At 28.3% G+C, this 25,718-nt stretch overlaps 5 protein-coding genes across 6 annotated transcripts in view; 3 read left to right on the forward strand and 2 right to left on the reverse strand.

The window, feature by feature from the left end:
- LOC113377718 (fidgetin-like protein 1) overlaps positions 1 to 607 on the reverse strand; it is a 3,130-nt gene extending 2,523 nt beyond the window's left edge. The window contains exons 1-3 of the mRNA XM_026618128.1: positions 564 to 607; positions 364 to 497; positions 152 to 307 (exon numbers count right to left, since the gene is read on the reverse strand). Of these exons, the coding sequence (XP_026473913.1) occupies positions 152 to 307; positions 364 to 412 (205 nt within the window). The 5' untranslated portion in view covers positions 413 to 497; positions 564 to 607. The remainder of the gene's footprint in view (positions 1 to 151; positions 308 to 363; positions 498 to 563) is intronic.
- On the reverse strand, positions 606 to 1,383 carry LOC113377727. Its single transcript, XM_026618139.1, has 3 exons — positions 1,352 to 1,383; positions 661 to 1,234; positions 606 to 620 (listed from the first exon to the last, which is right to left on the reverse strand). Exons 1-3 carry the CDS (start codon positions 1,381 to 1,383, stop codon positions 606 to 608), a joined length of 621 nt encoding a protein of 206 aa, XP_026473924.1.
- A 593-nt stretch (positions 1,384 to 1,976) lies between these two features.
- Positions 1,977 to 3,601, forward strand: LOC113377737 (G patch domain-containing protein 4-like). The gene is made up of 4 exons (XM_026618150.1): positions 1,977 to 2,212; positions 2,784 to 2,935; positions 3,084 to 3,316; positions 3,433 to 3,601. Exons 1-4 carry the CDS (start codon positions 2,167 to 2,169, stop codon positions 3,599 to 3,601), a joined length of 600 nt encoding a protein of 199 aa, XP_026473935.1. The 5' UTR covers positions 1,977 to 2,166.
- A 919-nt stretch (positions 3,602 to 4,520) lies between these two features.
- Positions 4,521 to 7,400, forward strand: LOC113373068 (46 kDa FK506-binding nuclear protein-like). The gene is made up of 6 exons (XM_026613401.1): positions 4,521 to 4,660; positions 5,252 to 5,479; positions 5,552 to 5,816; positions 5,880 to 6,249; positions 6,947 to 7,119; positions 7,306 to 7,400. Exons 1-6 carry the CDS (start codon positions 4,651 to 4,653, stop codon positions 7,385 to 7,387), a joined length of 1,128 nt encoding a protein of 375 aa, XP_026469186.1. The 5' UTR covers positions 4,521 to 4,650; the 3' UTR covers positions 7,388 to 7,400.
- A 1,424-nt stretch (positions 7,401 to 8,824) lies between these two features.
- Positions 8,825 to 25,718, forward strand: part of LOC113370980 (neuropathy target esterase sws) — a 64,876-nt gene continuing 47,982 nt past the window's right edge. For both annotated transcript variants that reach the window (XM_026611645.1, XM_026611650.1), the window contains exon 1: positions 8,825 to 9,262. In XM_026611645.1, the coding sequence (XP_026467430.1) occupies positions 9,122 to 9,262 (141 nt within the window). In that variant the 5' untranslated portion in view covers positions 8,825 to 9,121. The remainder of the gene's footprint in view (positions 9,263 to 25,718) is intronic.

The following is a 25,718-nucleotide window of genomic DNA, read 5'->3' on the forward strand; positions in this document are numbered from 1 at the left end:
TTTTTTTTAATAATTTTAATTTAAAAAAAAAAAATGGTAAGTTCCAGCAATTTGCCTTAAGGCACGACGCCATACACCACTAGTTTATTATCTCAAGGTATTTGTCTGTACAAATATGATTATTTATACAAGATATGATTATTACAGTTACCTATGAGTGTTTTTCCAGTACCAGGAGGTCCAAACAATAAGATACCTCTCGGAGGCCTCCTGAGACCAGTAAAGATATCAGGTCTCAACAGCGGCCAAACTACAGACTCTTGAATACTGGATTTTGCAAAATCAAGACCGGCAATGTCATCCCAACCTAATGAAAAAATTTAGTATAAATATATGATAAACAAATCAATTATTTACAATTACCTATTTTATTCCCTGTGTCCATTATTTCATTTCTAATTAACTCGACCATTTTAGGGTCAATATGTTGTAATCTGGGATCTATTTCACCACCAACTTCTTTGGGAGGACTAGAATTCCAAGCAGATTTATCATTGCTGAAATAAAATGAGTGCATTATAACTACATATATAAACTATTAATAATTAAGTTAAATCCATTACTCGTTTGCTATAGGTGGTACAAATTTGTTAGTAACTCCTCTTCTAGTGCCCAAAGACCTTTAAAGACTTCCGTAGCCATAATTATCAGTTTTTTGACCCTGATTCTTTTCATTTGTTGCAAAATAAGTTCACTTTTGGCTGTTCTAAACGCATTGGTAGTACTCGGTGAATCAGGTTGGTCAGGGATAGAAGTCTTATTATTGTTATTGTAGGTACTTGTGAAAGATGGTTGGCGAGAGAACTTATTAGGTGCAGAATTTGATGTATATTGGAAATTTGGCTTTGGTGTAAAAATATTTTTAGACTTGTCTCCACTACTATTATCAGTATATTGGAAATTTGGTTTCAGTTTAGTAATATTTTCAACATTGTCTTTATTAGTCTTAGATTCTGTCGGTTTTGAATTCTTAGCTTTTACCAACATTTGTATATCTTTGTCAGTAACGGTACAACTCCTAAATTTCTCAAATCTTTTCTTAGCATCGTCTTTTAATGAATCTGCAGAGCTTTTCCAAGTCTTAGCATTTGATTTATTTTTGCAAGCTGCTGCTAAAGTGAGACAAGGTCCTGCGTAGTTATTAACAGCATTTGGACCTTGCATAGTGTCCACGATCGAACAGTATTCTTTGAGATCATTTTCAAGAAGCAAAGCTGTTGCTTCTGGCTTCAGTCTGAGAACAATAATAAAATAAAAGATTATAAAAATTCAAGGTAGTAATAATAATGTTTTATAACCTAAATCAACAAAACAATTGTAATAAACTATGTTTATTTTTATAATGACTTACAGTTTTAAAGATGTTGCATGTGTTAAAGTCATAAGTTTCTTTTGGTTTCACATTTTGAGAAATCATTAACATTGGATTCTTTTAAGTAAATTGTTTGATAATGATGTGTGAAATTTACATTATCTTGTTCTGACATTTTGGAACTATTAATTATCACAAATACTAAAGTTTAAATTCAAATTGTTGCGATAATTTAAAATAACGGAAGTTTAACTATGAAGAACGAGGGAATGAAACAAGTTTATATGTGCGATATCCAATTTATTTTATATCTTGTATTAAAACACAAAATGAAATATTAAAATACTATTTTCTTTAACTAGTTTGTCATATTAATTTTATGAGCAATGTTTTTGACATAAATGTTCTTCAGGTTACGTCAATGTTTCTCAATGACATTTTTACAGTAAAGCTTCGAGTTTAAAATATTGCGATTAATAGAATTAACATTAAAGTTTGGAAATCCTTGTATTGTTTGTCAAAGAAGCTGCTTTACCGATCTAAAATTTTTAAAATTGTTCGGTCAAATATATTCCTGTCAACGTCGTTTTACATCATCAGGCAACACTAAATTTTTTAATTAAGCAGACGAACTGTCAAAGTCAGATTCGGTCACGCACAGCGTGGCTTAATTTATAGGTTATAAAGTTTACAAAACAAATATTTATTTTTAATTATTACTTACAATTATGTAAATATAATTCAAATATAAACAATGTCAGCTTGTATGATGTGTATATAGTATAGATAATAAGTAGATATTCAAAGGTTTGTGTTTACATTTTTTCTACCCCCAAATATATAATTTTGTCATTATGGACTTTGCAAAGAATCAACTTTTGAAATATGGATGGAAAGAGGGTAAGAATTTATATTATTTTCAGATATATGTTTCTCTTTACATAACATTATTTTTATTAAGAAGATTAGAATGCCAATTTTGAGTATAACTCTAAGGAATGACTTTAACAAAAATGTGTAATTGTTCAATTTAATTCATATTTTATAAAACAACCTATTTATTCTGATTGAATTTCTTAATTCAGATTAAATTATTAATTATTATTAAGTTAATTCTTGAGTTGTTCATAAATATCATTAATATTATTATAACAAATTGATAATAAAATATGTATCAATGTAAATTGTAACTATTGCATTTAAATAAAGTCTATCTATTATCGAGACTGTTACAAAATTTGTAGTATGCACTTTGTTTATCCAATTATTAGTAGTATAATATTTATCCAATTATTAGTAGAATAATAAATTTAAAAAACTTTTATGAAACATTTCATTAAAATCCTTGCCAATATGTCATTATATAAAAATATCACAATTTACATTATTTGTGCTCCAGTAATTAAAATAGATTAATTAATAAATAATACATGTTAAATAAATTTTATTATTATATCTTTTCCCCTTTTAGGTGAAGGTCTTGGTAAAAACAATGATGGTATATCGTCAGCTCTGAAACCAAGTTTGAAATTCGATAAATGTGGAATCGGTCATGATCCTGCAAAAGAATTTACAGACCATTGGTGGGAAGAGGGATATAACAATGCTGTCAACAATATTAATGTAAATGGATTTAAATAAACACAAAAAATAGTATAGTCACTTTAATTAACCAATTAGAATGCTATACAAACTAAATCAACTAAAAAAGAAATATTCATTATTGATGTCTTTTAAATTATTCATAAAAAAATATTTCTTATTTCAATAGGTTTCAAATTCAGAAGGAGACGTGAAAGTCTCTGCCGAAAAATGTTTAGAAGAAGTAAAAAAGACTAGTAGAAAAGCTAAATACGAATCATTCTTAAAAACATCTACCTTAACCAGTCAAGGCTACGAAGAACAAACTGACACAAAACAAGAGTCCATTACCAAACCAATTAAACACGTAGCACTTACTGATGAAGAATTACTAAAAGCTTGCGGAAAACGAACTGCTCATAAGTAAGAAGAATGATATATTACATTTATATTTATTTTTATATGTATGTTTATATTTATATATTTGTATTTGTATTTATATTTATGTGTTACAATAAATAATTAATATTTATTTACAGAGGAGCAAGACATGGATTAAATTTGACTGGCAAATTAGCGAGAATTAAAGCTCAGGAAGAAGAATTGTTGATGTTGTTTAAGAATAAAAATAAATCTTTAGAAACCAATAGTGATTCGTTATCCAAAGTATCAAAGAAGAAGAAACGTAAACATAAATCAAAAGAGTAACTGATATTTAAAAATATAGCATTTATATTTTGAAACATGGTGTGTTTTTTTTATAATTACAAACGGGTTAAACAATTTAACAAACAAAATGTGCCTAAAATAGCATTTTAAACATAAGAAGTTTATTGCCTCATTAAATTCTATTTTCTGCCTTTTATAGTTAAGCTAAGGGCACATTTATTTTTTGAATAAAGTTCAATTTTAATCTCCTTTGCACAAACAATGTAAATTGTGATATTTTTAGAATAACGACATATAAGCAAGGATTTTAATGAATTATTTTATAAAGGTTTTTTATATTTTTTGTACCAAATAATACTTATAAATTGTGTTATTAATAATTAGTTAAACAAAGTACATGCTACAAATTTAGTAACAATCTTGATAATAGATAGATAGTCTTTAATTAAATGCAATAGGCACTATTTACATCAATAATATTTATGAACAACTCAAGATTAACTGAAAGATAATTAATAATTAAATTAATTCAACCTGGATTAGGAAATTCAATCAGATTAATTAGGTTGTTGTATAAGATATTTTCTAAAATTTGAATGAAATTGAACAATTACTCAGGTCAAATCATTTTTAAACATTAAACATTTTTGTTTGAACTCATTGAGTGATATATTAATTTAAATTAAATTATTTAGTGAAAGAACAGTAATTTGTGTAATTGTTTAATGCTATAAGTTTTGCTTATTTCATAGCAATATTGTCTTACAATATATTTGTTTGGAGGTTTAACCCTCTTAATTTTATCCATGCATATCAAATATCACTAAATAATTTAAAGCCATTTGAATTAACCGCTTATTCAATTAGTATTACCACATCTAATTTTTCCTTCTAGAATGTTACCACTTCACATGGCAACACTATAAACATCGCGCCATTTAGCAAATATCCATGCGTTTGCTTTGCTGACAGAGACTGAACATTCCAACAAGTCCGTTGGCCAGCAATACCGGCGAAGAAAAATAATTATACTTTATTATTTGTACACTTTTTAGTTTTGTGACCGAGTTAAATAAAGAATATTCAAAATGTTTTGGGGTAAGTCTTTTCTAATTATTTAAAATTAACGCGAAACACGTGTTGTGATGCTCGATTGGAGGGCACATAACCTATGTAATGGAATTTGCAACATGTTTAATGTAAAACTGTAGTTTTAGGGAATTAAATACGTGTTATAGGTGTAATTTTATTCACAGGCAAATTTGTACTTGCTGTTTGAATAATATCGCCATTTTAGCTAACCTAATGTTGTCTTTGCAAAAACGTGTTTTCAAAATGGATTGTAGATTCTTTTATCTAAGAACAACTCTTTATTGTCTTGATCAATATGTTACAAATAGTTTTAACAATTGGAATGAGATTATAATAATCACTTTGTCAATCTTGGCACATTGGAGCCCCCAATGTGCACTTAAACATTGTCTTGCATATTAGCTTTATAAAGGTTATGTTTTAAATTTACTTTTTAGCCTACTGCCATTTTTATCTTATTTTGAATTTGATGAATAATCGTATCATGTTTCAATTGTGCATTTAAAACATGCCTTGCAGTTTTCTGGTAAATCTTTAATTTAGTTTTTTAGTTTATCATAAAGTTTCAAATATAACTTTAATATTTATTTTTCCCAGGACTGATTATGGAACCTAACAAGCGGTACACGCAAGTAGTAGACAAATCTTTCCATGTATCGCAAGCAGCATTAGACATTAACAGCAGCGATGGGGAGCCTTGTCAAATTATGTTGGCGTACGAGAAAAGAAACTATCTTATTGGAACTTTGCAGAAAGGAAAGGTCATGCAGATTCCTTTGGATTTAAATTTTGAACAGGGAACTAAAATGTCCTTCACAAGCAATGGTAAGGGAGGGAAATAATAAAAAAAATAAAATACTAGTCTTTGTGATGTTTCAATGTCTTCTTCTATTTTAGGAAATTCTCACGTCCACTTAACTGGTTATTTAACCCCGGATGACCCATATGACAATATTATGGATGAATCCGGAAGCGAGTTGGAAGAAGAGGTCCCTGAATTAGTCCCTGCCAAAAAAACCAAACGTAAAGCAATGGAACCACAACCGTCGACTTCTAAAAAATCCAGATCTTCAGATTTGGAAGATCTCTTGAACAATACAAAAGATGATACCTCGAGCGAAGACGATGAGGACTATGAGCCTGATGGTGTAGTCAATGACAGGTAAAATATTTTAAAACCACGTAAACATCTAGGGCTGTTTTATTAAAATTCTATTTCTTTCAGTGATATGGATATTAATGCATCAGACTTAATGGAGGATGAGTTGGATGATGATGATGATGACGACGACGATGATGATGATGTTGAAGGAGCTGGTGATAATGATGAGGACGATGATGATGACGACGACGATGATGATGAAGAGGGCGAGGATGAAGATGAGGAGGAAGAGGAAGAAAAGACTGACAACAAAACCAAAGCAAATAAGAAACCACAACAGAATGGAGTATCAGACCCAAAAAAGAAAAACAAAGCTGAAAAGAATCAACAGAACGAACAAAAGGGACAAAAGAAAACTCTTGCCGGTGGAGTAATTGTTGAGGAATTGAAGGTTGGAAGTGGAAAAGTCGCACAGAGTGGAAACAAAGTTCAAGTAAGTAGTAAAGGACATTTTGCGGTTATAGATATTTTAATTGCATAAATTTTTCATGTTAAGCGGGCGTTTATTAATCATATCATCAATTTTTAAGGATTTTTGGAATCCCTTCCTTGGTGATTTATCAGTCAAAATTATTTTCTCTCTCCCACCAAACATCACATGCATTTTTAGTTACAAAAAAAGTTGTAAAATTTTTGATTTTCTTAAATGTTTTTTTTCATCCCTTCATTTTGCTATTTTTGTCTCTTTTCATTTGACTATTTATCTTGATTTTATTATCTCTTAATTTTGCTATTTTTCTCCTTTAATTTTGCAGTTTTTTCTTTCATTTTGCATTTTTCTCAATTTTACTATTTCAATTATCTATTTTTTACATTATATTTTCACTACTGTCCAAATTTTGCTGTTTTTCTTAATTTTACTGATTTCCAATTTAATTTGTTAATTTTACTCTTGGACTCTTTAATTTGTCGCTTCTTAATTTTGTTTACCTCCTTTCATTTCCTTTTTTTTTTCATCTTACTGCATTTTTTCAAAATTTTACAATTGTGTAATTTTTTTAATTACACTGTTTTTACTTAGTTTTTCTCTTAAATTTGCTGTTCAACTTATTGAAGTTTTTTGTAACTATTCTTATTAACTTTCCTTAATTTTTCATCTATTATTTTATAATTTAATTTTTTTTTTCTAGGTATATTACATCGGTAGGTTGAAACAAAACAACAAAGTTTTCGACAGTGCACAAAATGGACCAGGATTCAAATTCGCTTTGGGCAAGGGAGAAGTCATCAAAGGTTGGGATGTTGGTGTAGTCGGCATGAAAGTTGGAGGCAAAAGACGCTTGACAATCCCACACCACATGGCGTAAGTATAATAATCCAAACTTAAAAATACAAGATTTCAAAGCATATATTAGGTTGTCAAATATCTCCCTTCCGCTTTTTTGCTCTTGGTTTATATATACAAAAAGGCAGAAGGGAGATATTTGACAACCTTATAAATTTCTTATATTATATAATTTATTTATATATTATATATTTTTTTCTCTAGTTATGGCACAAAGGGCAGCCCACCAGTAATTCCACCAAACAGCACATTGGTATTCGAAGTAGAATTAAGAAATGTACACTAAAAATATGTCGATTAAGTAAGCAGCCATGCAGTAATGCTGATATATATTCATAAGATAAACTTTTAATTAGTTTAAATCGATTTCATGTAACTTTTTGTGTACTACATTTTTTAGTGTATAAGAATGAATGAATTATTCTCGTCTGTTAAGCATTATTATTATTGTTGTCATTTTTTTTATTCAAATATATAACATTTGTACAAGATAAAGGAAACTTTAGTAAATTTTAGGTTAAGTTAGATTCTTTTATTTTTTGTATTACAATCTGTAAAGTATGAATGTGATAAGTGGGCATTTTAAAAACAATTTAGTGATAAAATATGCAAGCATAATTTGAACACATAGCAGTATATGAAATGCAGCTCTGATATAATTATTTTTGTGTATCCAAAATAATGTTCTAACTTACAGCAAATTGCTATTTTGATTCAAATTTCAAACTGTTGTGAAAATAATTCACTGAACTAAATATTAGCATCATTTTGTTTCAAATCAAGTTGCATGAACCATAATATTAATTTATGAGTGATTTATAAGTATAGTTAGTTACTGCAGAGCATTATAATGTGCAAGATATTGTAGGTTATTTTGTACAAATTATTCAAACAAATGTTTTGAATAATTTTTAAACAATTTTTCAAAGGGCACCTGATTAATCTAAACTTGAAATAACTTTTATACCTAAAGCACTTGTTGTACGCCTCTAATATTTTAGTATATTCATTAAAACCAAAAACTCTTCCGCCATAAAATTTTTATTAAAAATCGCCATAAATAATTTATTAATCATTCAATTCTAAAACTAATCAGCACGATTGCGAAATGATATATCTTCGCCTGGTGAAAATGTCCTTTGGGAAGTTAATAAATTATACACTTTATGTAGACAAAAATATTTGTAATTTATATAAAATTTATCCTTTTCATGCAGTTTAAATTTTGCGCGCAAAAGTTGTGGTGATATCTATCAGCATGAAGTTAGATTCACATAGTATATCCTTTTTCAAATCAAGGATTAAACATATATTTTATTATATTTAAACATTAAAATGATTGAAATACTCAGAATTAATTAAAGCAATTTATCAGCACGATTGCGAAATGATACATCTTCACCTGGTGAAAATGTCCTTTGGGAAGTTAATAAACTATATATTTTGTTTGGACAAAAATATTTTAAATTTGTACAAAATTTATACTTTTCATACAGTTTAAATTTTGCGCGTAAAAGTTGTGCTGGCATCTATGAGCATGAAGTTAGGTTCATATTATATATCCTTTTTGAAAACAAGGATTAAACAAATATTTTATTATATTTAAACATTTAAATACCTAAATGTCTATTACAAAATACTCAAAATTAATTAAAATTATAATAAAATTAATTTTGCATAAATTTCTGTTTTCATTATCATTGCTCATGTTTGCCCACAAAAACACACAGCGCTAGTAGTCCTTACTCTTTAGTCGCACATAATGTGTCATATGTTATTGACGTATTTATACGTCTCAAACACAAAAGTAATTAAAAACAAGCATTTTTAACAACAATTAATTTCCAGTGCCTTCAAACAAAATCGAATTAAGTATAAACATTTATAATTTCTATCAATAATTTCTTCAAATTGTCATCTGTGTTAGTTATCTGTCAAAATAATCTGTATTAGTTATCCGCCGGCTTTGAATTTTGACAGAATTGTTTTTACATGCTTTTTAAATGTTCACAAACCATAAATGGATACGGAAATATTATTGACGATTCAGGATTTTATGAAAATGGATATCCTACCGTTACTTGTGGGACAGGACAGGAATTTTTCGACGATCATTCTGGATACATGGCTCGGGGGAGCCTTGACAGTCCTGGCGGAAAATGTAAGTTTTCATTTATTTTTGAAAAAATTCGTGCTTTTTGCCAGAAAATACGACATGCTAATTTTGTATCAAGTCATTCTGAATCGTTTGATGAAACTGTAATGAAAATTAGAAAAAGGATGTGTATGTGCGAGCCAAAATTTGACATTTCTTTGACTGTCAAAAATGTTTGCACTGGTTTCAGAAATTTAAAAGCCCATGAATTTCGAAATGTGCTCGCTTTTGATCGTTTTTTGCATTGATCGGCCAAGCCGTGTTTTTTACAATCAGAAAAATACAAAAATTTACCTTCACATTTCCAAAAAAATCCTTAACCGATTTTGAAAATTCAAAAACCGTTCGAGAGATATCATTTGCATCATTAAAAAATTACAAAAAACGGCTCAGCTGACCAGAACGATTATCCTGATAATCGTAATTTAGTGAATATAGTCTAAAATGAAATTTTAAAATATTTTAGGCCCAAGAAAAATGGTTGAATTACAAAAATTTATTCAAATAGTATTTTTTTTTACCAACTTGCCTTAAGGCAAAATGCCACTTACACCCAGTTTATGAGATAAAATGGTGTAAAAGACCTTCAAAAATATAATTCAATAATTTATAATTCAATATTGCATTTATTCATAACATGTAAATTTTAATCGTAAAACGTACTGTACTTATATCAATTATCATGAATTGCTAATTAATTTGTTTACGTAATGCGAAATGAATAATTGGTATTAATATGAATTAAATTTATGTTTTTTACATAAAAATACACATACATATGGATAAATGGATATATATTAATACATATAATAATTAGCAGCCCATTCGTCGAATTGAAAAAGGTTAAGAGGGAAACATTCTTAATTAATATACGTTTCGACACTTGATGTGTGCCATCATTCAATAAATATTTTTTAAGATAAGTTTGTAATTTTATGGTGTAAGTTGGTGCCAAATCCAGCATAATATTTTTATAAATCTATCCTTATTCGTACAATAAGTGTTGAATCAGGTAAAACTGATTATCAAGTACAGACTAAAATATCATTACTCAATAATGAAAGTTATAATTTAAGATAAAACCAAACCAAACCAAAAAGCAAAAAAGTGTTTGCTTTTACATATCAAGAAGAGAGCCATATGCAAAAGTACCTCTTCACTATGTATATCTATAAAATTGATATTAATACATTAAATTAAATTATATATATACATTTTATGTACATTACACATATATGCATTCAAATATTTTGAAACTAATGGGGAGCATGGCATCGTGTCTTAAGGAACACAAAAATCTTGGTACGAAACCCAAAAAAAGTACACAAAATGTGTACAGATTATGAAAATCTGTATGAAATATCTGATAATTTGATGTACATATGTTCAATAAACATTTTTATCGCCAAACGACATTTTCTCAACTTATTTTTATTGATAGTCCATAACCGCTGGACCTGCCTTTCCAAAAATTTAACCAATTCTTCAGTTTGTCAATTCAAGTAAAATGTTTTTTTAAATTTTTAAAATCGGACGATCCGTTTTCTCAAAATCTGAAATACCATTTTTGGCACTTTTTGCCCCGTATCTTCGGAACGGCTAGAACTGCCTTCGCCAAAAACTAATCAGCACGATTCGTTATCAATACGAATCGAATGTTTTTTGAATTATTCAAATCGGTTTCCCGTAATCGTCGACGAAATTTTGTATCCATACACACACATACATACATCCATCCGTTTTTTCTAAGGTATGCCAAAATATTCAGAAACCACTGAAACGTAAACATATATAAAAATTTTCATTTTCATTTTTTTTTTGATTACTATAACTTACTCTATGGGAAGTTAAAAATCGTGTACAATTTCACCCTATAAACATATGTGGGTGCTGTAACAAATGCGCTGTTGCATTTTTTCAGTTTTTTTGGAAATTTAACATTCAAAAGAAATTAGGCTGTTTGATTATGACAGGATGCCAATTTTTTTGGTTTCTATTTACAATTTGAATTTTTAATCATCAAGATATAACCAAAAATTTATTTGGTTCTGGTGGTTTATCTCCTAACCGGTTTCGGTAGCTTATCATGGCTGTCAACAAAATTCCTTCTTACAACTGTGACTTTTGCACCAAGATTTGTTTAATAAAGTGATAATGAACGTTCGTTCTCCTCTCCCATGAGTTGGCATCGAATCGAGTACATATTATGATATTAACCAAGGTCGTGTAACTTTGAAGCGAAAACAGCTGTCTGTGTAAAAAACCTACACTATGTAGAGAATAAATTTTTGCGTTGCTTTGCTTTGTAAGTAAAAGTAAACAACTGTCCCACGAGCATTTGACAAATTGTCCTTTGTACATTGTGTCTGTCGGTAATCAAATGGGTACTCATTGTGATTCAACCGTACAGATAAATATACCGAATGAGTCATTGTTTGGAACTTTGAACCGTGATCGAGAATTCGAAATCTGATAAAAAATCGAACTTATACTGTTCGGACGTCCTTTCGTTTTATTATATTGGCCATGAAGGTGACAAACTTCAGGGCATTAAGCTTTACACGGAATGGTTGCTACCCCTGGTGGAGGGGGTTGCGGAGTCTTTTAATGGAACTAGTTGTTCACTTCTAAAAGTAATGTCCGCTTTACAACATGTATAATAAATAATAAATATATATATATATATATATATATATATCTTCTTTCATTATAACTTAGTGACAAATCAGTGATTGTAATTAGAACTGCAACAAATACATAATATACAAACAAATCAGTATTTATTACAGTCCACAACTACAAGGGTTAAATTATAACCCAACAACCTGAATTATCGAAGGAGAGTTTTAATAAATTCTATAACTACGTCACAAAAGTACAGATACTTTTTAGAAAAGTACAGAGTTTTTAGAAATAACACATTCACTAAATCTCAAGTGAAAAATTGATATCATACCTGCTTGATATCAAGCTGGTCGAGGTAGGGTGTCGAACTTGTGTTATCCATTCATGCTTGAAAATATAAATCAATTAGTGGTGCATGGCATCGTGCCTTAAGGAAAACTGATGGATCTTCCAGGACTGAAAATTAAAATTTTTAAAAAACCTTAACATTTTTCTGAAAATTGAAAAAAAATTGAGATCCTTGAAATTTTTGAAAAAAAAATTGACTTTTTTGAATAATTTTAATTTGAATAGTTTTGATTTTTTCCATTAACTTCTCGTAGGGCAAGTTATAGTAATCGCAAAAAAATCTAAAACGAGAATTTTTATATATCTTAACGTTTCAAAGGTTTCTGAACATTTGGCATACCTTAGAAAAAATGGATGTTTGTGTGTGCGGATACAAATTTTCGTCGACGATTTCGGGAACACGTATGAAGCGATTTGAATAATTCAAAAAACATTCGATTCGTATTGATAAGGAGACGTGCTGATTAATTTTTGTCGAAGGCAGGTTTAGCCGTTCCGAAGATATGGGGCAAACAGTGTCAAAAACGGTAATTCAGTTTTTAAGAGAACGGAGCGTTTGATTTGAATAATTCGAAAACATTTTACTTGTATTAACAAGGTGAAGAACTGATCAAATTTTCATGAAGGCAGGCCTAGCGGTTTCGGAGATCTAGTGAAAAAAGTAAAAAAAAAGCCATCTGGCGGTCAAAAATGATCATTAGACATATGCACATCAAATTATCAGATATTTTATAGAGATTTTAACAATAAGTATAAATTTTGTTTACATTCCTATGGGTTCCGTACAAATATTTATCCGTTAGACGGCGACGCGGCGCTTACGCGCTTTAACATTTCATCTCTATGCAGTTAAAGCAGTACGATTGCTTCGAAAAAAAGTTCAGAATTTCCAAAATATGTCAAAATAAAGAAAACATTTTATTTCAATAAAAATTATCTAATTTAAAGTTTCTCAAAAAGCTAATTTTTTTTAAGTAAAATTTTATCAAAAATGTTAATCGTTTTTAAAAAAAATAATAATAATTTTTGGTACGGGAAGTTCCAGCAATTTGTTCTAAGGCACGATGCCATGCCCCACTAGTTAATATTTTTTCTCAAAAAGTGAATAGCAATTTTTTACTTTTTTGTCCCGGGTCTCCGAAATGGCTAGATCTGCCAGAAGATAATCTTTCGAACGGTTTTCGAATTGTCAAAATCTGTTCAAGATTTTTGGAAATGTGGATGAAAAATTTTGTGGATTTTAAAGAAACTGTCTCGCAAAATTGACTAACGTGGTTTTTCTTCGAGGTTTATCGAATCTTTAAATTGACTAGTTTTTGGTAAAAGCAGTTCAGCCATATCGGAGACCTGGGACAAAAAAGCAAAAAAATGGATATTCACTTTTCGAGAAAAAATATTAAAAAGACGTTTTTGTTTTCAAACACATCATAATTTTCAAAAAATTCTAATTTTCTAAATTCTAAATCACAAAATATCTATATTTTGCTAATTTTGAATCTATTAAATATTTTAAATCAAGGTAAAGAAAGTTTCAGCAATTTGCCTTAAGGCACGATCCCATGCAGCACTAGTTAATTATATATCTATTTGTTGGAAGTTTGCTCATGGGTTAGTGGTTAGAGCAATGGGATTTTAATCATCCTCAAACAACCCGATGTCAATAAATATGAATGGTAAAATGATCCATATGTATATATGAATCTGTATATTTTGCTATGATGATATAACACATCCGTCGTTAATGAAATGCCACAAGTGTAGACATAACAATATAACACATAACATGATATAATCTTATTCCACTTCATAGAATTCCACTATTATTTTTTATTGATTGCAAAATAAACAGCTGATCAGTTTTTTTTGCTTGCTCGGCCAATGAAAGTTGATTCGTCCGCGAAGAACAAAATCGGACGATCACAAACCTCTGAAGATGAATATCAAATTTCGAGATAATGAAATTTGTAATCTCATTCTTAATTGTGAGATAAATATTATAGACTCTCTTATTCGCTTGTAAATATATTTTATAAGAACTTTCTTAAACGACCCGACTTTTCGTAACGGCAACCCAAACGGTTGTCCCATATTTATGTGGTGAATTTATTTTTGCAATTTCTGCAATACTGGTGATTTTTTATTAATGCAGCAATGTCGGAGTTAGGGCTATTTCACGTGGTAACATATTTCTGTAAATACTTTAAAGTGAAAACCAATATCACTTTTTTATATTAAGGGGGTATTTTAGTGTAGAGCGATGAATTTTAGGTCATTTTTAAAGTCATATTAGGTTGTCAAATATCTCCCTTCCGCTTTTTTGCTATTGGTTTATAATACAAAAAGGCGGAAGGGAGATATTTGACAACCTAATATTTAAAGAAAGCAATGAATGTTTTTACTATCGATTTTTTACCACTTGTTTATTAATATTATTAAAATACAAAACAAAAATAAAAAAAATAATAAAGTTGAAAATTGTAAAAACTGGCAACTGATGAAGTAGGTGGTCTCAAAAAATTGGCACCTCAGTCTTGACATAATTTCAGCCCTCCTAGCCATCGGAAATAAAAGAAATAAAAAGATCATTAATCTACAATGATGTCGCAATCTCCCGAACTAGCGACGAGTGAAGAAAATGTTTTTTTAAAAATTGGCGATTGTTTGAAAAAAAGTGTTTTTTTTAATGTTTTTTTGAGTTTCTCGAATTTTTTAAAAATAGTAAAAATTGGAATTTGGGGATAATTCTAGTTCGGGCTACAGATCGGTCTATAAACAAGACTCTCTGAACATTTCAAGTGAATCGGTCGAGTAGAAATCGAGAAATCGTGTCAACAGTACTGAAAAAGTCTGTTCTGAGAAAAACGCATTTAAAGTTTTGCGTGAATCCAATCCAGTATGGAGACCGAGTCAGTAAAATGCCCATATCTCCGAAAATAATTCAAATTTTCAAAAACCTTCTCGTACCCATATTTCTTAGATAGTTAAACTTTGAAAATATGAAATAAAAAAAAATCGATTTTTTTTAATTTCTACACTAGAATACCCCCTTAAAGGTAAAATGCAAAATATTTGATTGTTTCATTTTAGTTAAAATTTATGCAAAAATGAAACTTGCGAACTGATAAAACTTGCGAACACACTTTAGTATTTTTTTTAAAAGAAAGACCAATTTTGAAAATTTTAAATTCATAGTTCAACACATAGTTTTAATTTAAGAAAAACTGTGGCAATTGTGTTATTTACTGTTACAGTTCTAAAGTTCACATGAACAATATGAATAGAAAATTACCACAATAACCAAGAAGTGGTAACAGTTTGACCAAAACTCTAGATTGTACTTAAAAGCTCATAATTTGCAAACTACATGGGAAAAAAATTTCTTTAATTTTTCTCATCAATTCTGTTAGCTTGTGTCGACTTGACATTGAATTCTGGGACATCCTGTATATATATATATATATATATATATATATATATATATACACAACTGGGCTCTATTCCTTCTCTTTCCTTTTTGATATTTCATGACTCACCTAGTTGATTTTGCATAGAGAATTCTGACTTCGACGATCGTTGGTATGGCAGTAAAATGAACGACTTGTAACGGATAACACATAATGCTAATTTAGATTTCAATACTTCAGATTTTAAATTAAAACACACTGATGATGAGACAAAACTTAGTCTCGAAACGTTTGTAAAAATTATTATTTAATAAATTAGTGCAAAAAATAGTGTTGTTTGTTCATATTTCTAAATTAATATATATATATATATATATATATATATATATATATATATATGCATATATATTCATATGTTGTATTTATATTAGTAGTCATATGATGTTGCAAAAAAATCATGCAAAATTTTTATCGTCCGTCGGCCTTTCTCCGTTGACGAAGAGTCTCTTGCAAACGAATATCAGTATTACGTAGTCTTCCGTTGAGATAGAGCGACGATCATCCGATGTCGTTGGAGATATTTTGTCATAGATTTACTAATAAAAATTAATATTAATTTCATACTTATAAACAATTCAGTATTAGGCAGTGCTTTTGGTTTCATATGTGTTTGATTGAACAAAAGTTTAGGTTTGTGTGTTGTTTTGTTTGTGAAACAAACATGTGATTGGATATGACAAATTTGAGGTAATTTTTTTTAAGTTCTTAATTTTTAATCAGAATTAAAACTAGTGGGGTGGGTGGCATCGTGCCTTAAGGCAAATTGCTGGAACTTCCCGTACCGTAACGAAACGTTCGAGGAATATTGAATGTTTTCAAATAGATTATTATAAATATTGTATTATTGTCTAATATTTATAATAATTATATAAACTGAATTGCAGAGTTGAAATTATTTGTTTAAAGTATATTAGAACTATAGTCAGAATTAAAAATAAAATCTGAATTATTTTCGATATACAAAAAATTAAAAAAAAAAAAAAAAAAAAAAAAAAGAAAATGGTACAAAATTTTTTTTTTCCAAAATTAATTATTTTGTTAAGACAAGCAGAAAGTTCTTTGAATCAATTGAATCGGACGCTTAGTTCTCTCAAAAACTGCCATTTTTTGTACATTTAGCTCTGTATCTCCGAAATGGCTGGGCCTGCCTTTGCGAAAAACTAATAACCCTTTCTCCCAATCATTACTAATGGAATGTTTTTTAGATCATTCAAATCGGATGCTCCGTTCTCTCAAAAACTCGATTTCTATTTTCTGCACTCTTTGCTCCTTATCTCCGTAACTGCTGGACCTGTCTTTGCCAAAAACTAATCAGCTCTTCTCCTTATTAATAGAAATCGAATGTTTTTTAAACCATTCAAATCGGTTGATCCGTACGCCCGAAAACGTGGACGAAAATTTGTATCCATACATACATACACACACACACACACACACACACACACACATCCATTTTTTCTGAGGTATGCCAAAACGTTCAGAAACCTTCAAAACGTCGAGAAATGTAAAAATTTTCAATTCCGATTTTTGGCCCATTACAATAACTTACCCTACGGGAAGTTAAAAATCTGAAAATTTTGAATATTTTGAATTATTTTTTTAACTTCCCGAAGGAGAAGTTTATGTTTTCATCAAAAAATCCGATTCGCTAATTTTATGTTTTATCGTCGTTTCAAGACATTCTGAATCGAATGAGACCAACATTTGGAAAAAGTACATGTGCTTGTGTATCTAAACGATATTTTCTTTACATCCTTTAAATTAGAAAACTGGTTTAAAATTTGTATAAATCATAGTGAATATTTTTTTTGAAAGAGCTAAAAACTAGATTTTTGGAACCATCTTTCCCTCATTGAACATCACGCGTATTTTAGTACCAGGAAAAAAGTAAAATTTTTTGATTTTTTTAATTTTATCTAAATTCAGGTTAAAATAAATCAAGTCCACTAAACCCCTCTCACTCTTGTGATATTTCATGATTTTTTGTCATGTTATAGGACATATACGTATATATATATATATACGTATATATAAGTATATGCAAAAAATCTGAATAATATACCTCTTTTCCAAGGATAAACATAAATTTCGTCTTGTACTTTTTGGTCAATTGGATTATGTTTTTAGTAATTTTATTTTTGAACTTAAAGTTCTCATATTGATGTATTTATTACCAGTTAAGATCTTTTCTAGGGAATAAAATTGCTCCAAATTTTTTGGTCTATTGATTTATTCTTTTAATTCTTTTATTTATTTAATATCGTTTCAAATCCTTTTACTGTCTACAATAAAAAAATTTTTGCTCTAAGGAATTAGGTTACATTTGAACTCTTTTTTTTTGTATTTTTTGGTTAATTGATATCGACTTTTTCATTCAAACTTTTTTGTTATTGTCTTAATAACTTGAATAGTTTGGAAAAAATATCTAAAAATATCTTTCACTTACTTTGCTGATTTATAAATCTGTGTAATCTGAATAATAAGCACTGTTTCTATTAATTAGGATTCTACTCTATTTTTTATAATTTAAGCTAGGGGTTTAAAATATAAAAATATACTAGTGCAGGACATCGTGCCTGGCAAAGGCAAATTGCTAGAACTTCCCGTATCGAAAATTAAAAACTTTAAAAAACCTTTATAATTTTTTGAAAACTTTGAAAAATAATGAGATATTTGAGAATTTTGATACTTTTGAAAAAAAAAAGATTTTGTTATTTTTTTTATATTTCTAATTTTTTTTACTTCATTTCGTCAATACAAATAAAATGTTTTTTGAATCGTTCAAATCGGACGCTCCCTTCTCTCAAAAACTAAATTACCATTTTTGGCTCTTTTTGGCCCATATCTCCAAAACGGCTTGACCTACCTTTGCCAAAAACTAATCAGCACGTCTCCATATCAATAGGAATTGAATGCTTTTTGAATTGAAGTTTTGAAATCGGTTGATACTTGTTCTAAAAATCGTCGACGAACAATTGTATCCTTACATACACACATCCATTTTTTCTAAGGCATGCCAAAATGTTCAAAAATCATTGAAACGTAAATATATGCAAAAAATTTCAATTTCGATTTTTGGACGATTACAATATTTTACCCTTTCGGAATTTGTTTTCTTGAAGTAATATCATTTTTCTTCAAACAATTAAATTCTGCATTCTCTTTACTAGCCACAATCAAGATAAAAATATATATGCAGATACCCATATAGTCAATAATTAATCCATAAATAAAGATTTCTCTGCAAGATATTGTTTTATCATTAATATAATTACTTTTTTCTTGAATGACAAGGCATATAAATATTTCAAACAAAAGTCTGACTACAAAACGATAAATTTTATGATAACATTATTAATTTAAATTTGAATGCTTGCTATTTATCTCAAAAATGTAATCTGTGTATTTATCTAAATAAATAATTAAATTTGAAATAAAGTTATCTCGACTAGTGTGAGAAATTAAAAATTGGATTTTTTTTTTGTTATTTATTTATTGTTTATTTTTTGACTTTGTTTATACGTACATTAGTCATATACATTTTTTATGTTAACTTTACAATTTTATTTTAATAGATTGTATATAATTATATATATATATATATATATATTATTTTTGATATTAGAAAATACATTAAAAATAAGTTTAAAGTCTAATAAGTTGAAAATTTTCAGAAAAGTTCTAGTAAATTATAAAGCTTGAGCTTTTTAGCTTATTAATTAAGAAAACTTCTGATGTTTTTTTGATAACTGACATATTGAAGCAATTATTCAATTAATTAATTAATTTATTTATTTAAAATATATACATAGTTAATAATACAATTATTTTTCATAAAATAAAAAATAATATTATACAAGAGTACACAGTTTTACAGATAAATAGCAAAAGTTAGATAATTAACAAAACAGTTGTTCAAAGATCGTTAACCTTTCTGTTTATTTTACTTCTAATTTTATTTTTGTGAACAACGGAGTGAAATGAACTTTCATTGCCAAAAATAATGTTTATTATTTGCAATTTACGCAATTGGTGATATGTTATTATATGAAGGTTATTATATATTATATGGACATTTTTCTAAAATTATTAAATTATTAGTTATGCAAAATTTTCATCGCTTTTCATTCATTATAAATTGTTTTTATTATTACCATTTTTTTTTATTATTATCAAATTACAACTTCCTAGAAGAAATTCAGTATTTATTATAATACTACAGTAATAAATAATATTTTAAAATATTACCCATTGCTATTCATTATAAATAATTTTTCTGAATAGAAATTAACATATTTATTATTCTTTTATATAATCTGTTGGGGTTCAAATAAAAAAGCGTCTCCTTTAGAATTTTCAAGATTAAATAAGGAAGTATCATAAAGATATATGTTGGTAGAGAATTAATTATGTAAAGTATTAAATGGCTTAAGCCGTTACTGATAGAGTTTTACTCTTGAATTACGAGTTTTACTTCAAGAGGACTTCCTAGAGAAAGTCTCGTTTGCTGGGTTTCAAAGTTAGTACTCGTTCACATTAATAGTCTAGTCACAGATTTATCCATTCATTGCAATAAAAAATAATTAAATTAATCAAAAAGATTAAGACTTTTTTCTAACTAAAGTGCTATTAAAAAGGCAAAGTCAAAATCATCAATACAGGGGCATAAAAGTAACAAACCAAGAACTCAGCAGCAAAACTTGCCTTCATGAAAATTTGATCAGTTCTTTATCTTGTTAATACAAGTACAATGTTTTTTGAATTATTCTAATCTTACGCTCCGTTCTCTCAAAACCTGAATTACCATTTTTATCACTTTTTGCCCTGTATCTCCGAAACGGCTGGACCTACTTTTGCCAAAAACTATCAGCACGTCCAATTGAAATCGAATGTTTTTTTGAATTATTCAAATCGCTTCATCCGTGTTCCCGAAATCGTCGACGAAAATTTGTATCCGCACACACATACACACACGCACACACACACATACACACACGCACACACACACATACATCCATTTTTTCTATGGTATGCCAAAATATTCAGAAACCTCTGAAACGTAAAGATATATAAAAATTTTCATTTTCGATTTTTTGCGATTACTATAACTAACCTAATAAAGCCTCAATGACAAAAAAAAAATCAATTGTCCAGAAAATACAAAAAAGTAATGGTTATTTTAATTGCATCGATCTGGTTTATTATATAATATAAAAAAAAACTAATGAAAACTAAAAAAAACTACTACATATTTTCTCAAATTTCTTATTTATTTGAAGGTGCAATCCTTACGGTCAATAATGGAAAATTATTTTATTGGAAAAGAAATTTGAGAAAATATTCATTTAAATCATTTTTAGGACAAAAAAAGTTATTTGGTGTATCCCTATAATTACTTACTAACTATTTCATATTGTTTCCAAGCCAATCAATTTTAAATCAATTGATAAAAGGTTGCAAATAATAATAAATAAAAAATCTGTCACTTACAAATTCGAATATATGATTCTGTTACACAATGTCAGCCTAGAGTTCAATGAATTCTCTCGTTAAGATTAAATTAATATCAATATCGTACGACAAAAGATATAAAAGAAACCCACACAATGCCATCATATGGAGCAAAGACAAATATTATACGTGTCTACACAAAAGGAATTTAGAATTTAGAATTATAAATGTCATTGTAGAATATGTGATCTTTTTTATCTCTTACAATGGGATCTGGTAGAGCAGTGGTGTTCAGAGTGGAGGAGCAAATTGCTGGAACTTCCCGTACCGTAATTAAACATTCGAAGAATAAAAATAATCAGTCAATAAAAATGTCTATGAGTAAATATTATAAAAACTAGAATTTTTATTATTTGTTCTTGGTAGACAAAATGTGAAAACTTATTAGATTAGACGACGTTGTTTATGTGTATCTGCACACACACATGCACACATATTCATTTTTTCTAAGGTATACCAAAATATTCAGAAACCTTCAAAACGTTAAGATATCCAAAAATTTACATTTTTGGACGATTACAATAACTCACCCTACGGGAAGTTAGAAATCCTTCCCAAAAATAAAAAAGGCGATGTAATTTTTTTTGCCAAAAAATTTTTTTTGGAGAAAATTCCTGGAAAAACTCTATTTTTTATACCACACATATATGAGTGAAAATTTTACTTTTCTACAAGTAGTTTAATTTAGAAAATTAAATCAAAATTTGAAAAAGTATTTTAGCCAAAATTTGTGTCAAAGGTTGCTTTTGTGATGTCATGAATCAAACATTATTTAAGATAATTTCAAGTACTTTTGCAACTATTGGAAATAACATAAATGTTTACTTTGATTTATTTTAAATTTAACATTTTAAGCCACGCAAGTAGATGAATGATAATTTAAGTAAGACAGAAAAATGTTTTTCTTTTAAAAGTCTGTTATTTTCAGATAATTTATGCTCTATACTGTAATATAACTTTTATGGTATCTACACATTTCAAAATATTTCGAACTATATATTAAAAATTTATTCTTGCTTCTGTATAATATGTATATTAGGGTGGTCCTTAATATGGACATTTTCGAGTTTCCTTGCTCACAAGGGCTCAAATGGTTCCAAATTGATAAAAAACAATTATTTGAAACTTTTAGCTCTTAATATTGTCTTTTAGATAGAGCGCAATTCAATCAAAGTTTTGTATGGAAATAGCATGAAAAAATTTCCAAAAATTTTGCAGAGCGTCGAATTTTAAAAAAAATGACATAAATTTTCACTTTTAATTCATTTGTCGCTAAGTTATACATAAAAAAAATTATAATTTCCACATTTTTTTCAATGCAATTTCCATACGAAGTTTGATTGAATTGTGCACTATCTGAACGTTAATATTAAGAGCTAAAACTTTCAGAGAATTATTTTTTATCAATTTGGAACCATTTGAGCCCTTGGGAGCAAAGAAATTCGAAAATGTCCATATTAAGGCTCACCGATTCACATGACAATTAACTTATTATAAACAGTTACAAAATTATCATAAAACAACAAAACCAAAACACACGATAACCATGCAAATTTTTATAACAATTTATAATAATTTATTCCAAGGTTTTTTTTAACCAAATTAAAATTTGCAGCACATTTTCTACAGTACGTCCTTGTGCGAGTTCATTTTAATAAAATGATATATTGCGAATTTTAAATCAATTCTGGTCAGTGTTGTGTAGAGGACATGAATGAATTTATTTAGTCTTTTTCTAGTCGCTAACTATTTTAGAGGTCGAGGTGATATTTAGTTTTTGCAAAGATACTAATTGTTTAAACAATTTCTAAAAAAAATCGTACGATGCGATAATTGAAAATGTAAGTTTATATATAATTATCAACAAATAATTGTACTATCTTTTAATTTTTCTTAAGTCTTATCTATCATTGGAGTTGTTGACGTTTGGTCTGGTATGTCATGGTTTTCATTGAGTCTATCAAACCGGATCATGATTCTCAAAAATTCTTTGTTATCGTCAAGTTCAAATATTTGGAGAATTATTCACTTTAAATAGATAAAGATAAAGTGCCATTGCGACGTCATAAGTAATTAATACAAACACTTGACATAATAGTAATCTAATACATGACATCAACTAAATACATATAAACTATGTAATTCGAACTGGTCAATTTTTTTTTATTTACATGTTTCAAAATTAAAACAAAAACAAAACAAAAAATTCTTTGTTATCGCCAAGTTCAAATATTTGTAGTATTATTCACTTCAAATAGATAAAGATAAAATGCTATTACTACGTCATAAGTAATTAATACAAACACTTGACATAATAGTAATCTAATACATGACATCAACTAAATACATATAAACTATGTAATTCGAACTGGTCAATTTTTTTTATTTACATTTGTGAATTACAATCTGTCGTTATAAACGGTCGAAAAAAGCGATTAAAAAATGTCGTTAAAAAAGGAAAAAAAGTCGAAAGGTCACCCAGTTGTGATCCGATTCGATGTTGGTTATAAATGTAGTCCTGATGTGAAAAAATTAAATAAAGCCTACAAGTAATTGTACATATTATCGGATTACTAAAGGATATCAAAAAGGAGCCGTTTTCTTCTAAACCGTTCGATGCCATGGTTTTTTACTAAATTTTTGGCCATGATGTTTGGGTGGTTCTGTATTCTATGAATTTTTCAATTTCTTCCTTAACTGTGTTTATGTTCGAATCTGTATGAACCGACCAATTTGGGACATAATTGGGTGCGTTTATAATTTTCTTCAAATTTTTGTTTTGAAATCTTTGAATTTGGCGATGTTGGATTTGCGCTCAGTTCCCCAAAGCTGTATTCCGTACGTCCAAATTGGTTTTAACATGACTTTGTACAGAATAAGTTTATTTTATGTGCTCAACTGCGATTTTCGGTTTAACAAAAACTGGTCAATTTGTATCAGTTATTATAGGCCCATTAAGTTATCTACTTTTTGTAGATGACTTTGTGTGGTAGACATTTTTGTGCTAAAATGGATTCATCCAGTTTCCTTTTCTCTACATAATATTTTTTAAATGTTAAAGGTTTTACAATAATTTTAGTAAATAAAATAAATTAAGGGTACCTTCATGGAAGGTGAAAACAGAACAAATGTGCTTCATCTTGTTTTAATGTTTTCCGCACTCAACAGAGGGTCTACCGTGCTTTTTTAAAAAACAGTATAATATAATTCATTGCTTTTTTAAAGAACTGATTTTCTTACTATAACAAATGTATTTCGTATTATTTGTGATTTAGTTGATAATATATTTTATACGCGTATATTTTGTTCTCGTTTTATTTATTCAAATTAATTAGGTTTAACATTTCTATATTATATATTTATCCAGAATTAAACCTGGAGGTAAATTTACATGCTACAGTTGGTGGCGCCTCTATCGAGTCGGGAAACAATTAAAATTGAAGTATTGGCAAAATAGGGGTGTTTGCGAACTATTTATACTTCTTTTATCTATCCTAGAAAATAAATCGTAATTTTTGTTTTTTTGATAGTTTAATGTTTAACTGTTCAAGAAAATGTGTACAAAAGGGTTTTCCAAAATTTGAATTATTTTCGTAGATTTAGTTGTTTGACCACGACAATCTTGTAAATGCTTTTTTTCTCAAAACGATCTTCTTCGATACCCACGATTTCTCGACTTCTACCGGACCTATTTACTTGAAATTTTACAGAGTCTTCGTCATAGACTTTTTTTCAGTGTAAACTACGCTCATCCTCAAATTCCGACTTTAACTATTTTTTAAAAATAAATAAGAATATTAAAAAAGTTTTGAAATTTTGCTAAAACTTAAAACTTTTTCAGACAGTCATTATTTTGCGAAAACAGTTTTCTTCAACATGCCCGTAGTTCATACAATTGCGACATTATTCTAGATTAATAATCCTTTTAGGTCACGTGACCATTTTTGAGATTTCCTCTTAATCCCCAGTCTAGTAATAAAACTTTTGGACTGTTTTTAAATTTTATTTTTTTCTGTATTCCTAAAACATGAGAAACATAGTTAGTAATAATCTTCTTTGTATTTTTTTACAGCCTTTCAAAAATCACATAAAATTCATACTTCTAGACTAAAGTACCACCAAAAACATAAAAAATTAAGTATTGGTACGGAACTTTAGGTACACTCCGGTTTAATTTTTCTTGCATAATATTTAAACAATTACATTGACCTTAGACAACAAAAATAATGAAATAGATCAATATATTTATTATGCGTCAGGCGGTTCGTTCACACTTGAAAAACAATATGCGACATTCTCTTTTGTCAGTCTAGAAGAAGTTAGTTCATTATACTTTATTTAAAATGTTTAATTTTAAATTTTCTAATTTTAAAGTTATTTTTTGTGTGTGAAATATGCATAGTGATAATCAATCTGATTTTTGTTGTGCTAATTGATAGACTACTACTCTTGGGATTATATTTATTGGTATATGATTGGATTCAGTAAAATGTATTATCAAATATCTAATTGTA

Source organism: Ctenocephalides felis, unplaced genomic scaffold (genome assembly GCF_003426905.1).
Source record: "Ctenocephalides felis isolate EL2017-DRISC unplaced genomic scaffold, ASM342690v1 CF-g0.4_SCAFFOLD_00845, whole genome shotgun sequence".
Taxonomy (NCBI): domain Eukaryota; kingdom Metazoa; phylum Arthropoda; class Insecta; order Siphonaptera; family Pulicidae; genus Ctenocephalides; species Ctenocephalides felis.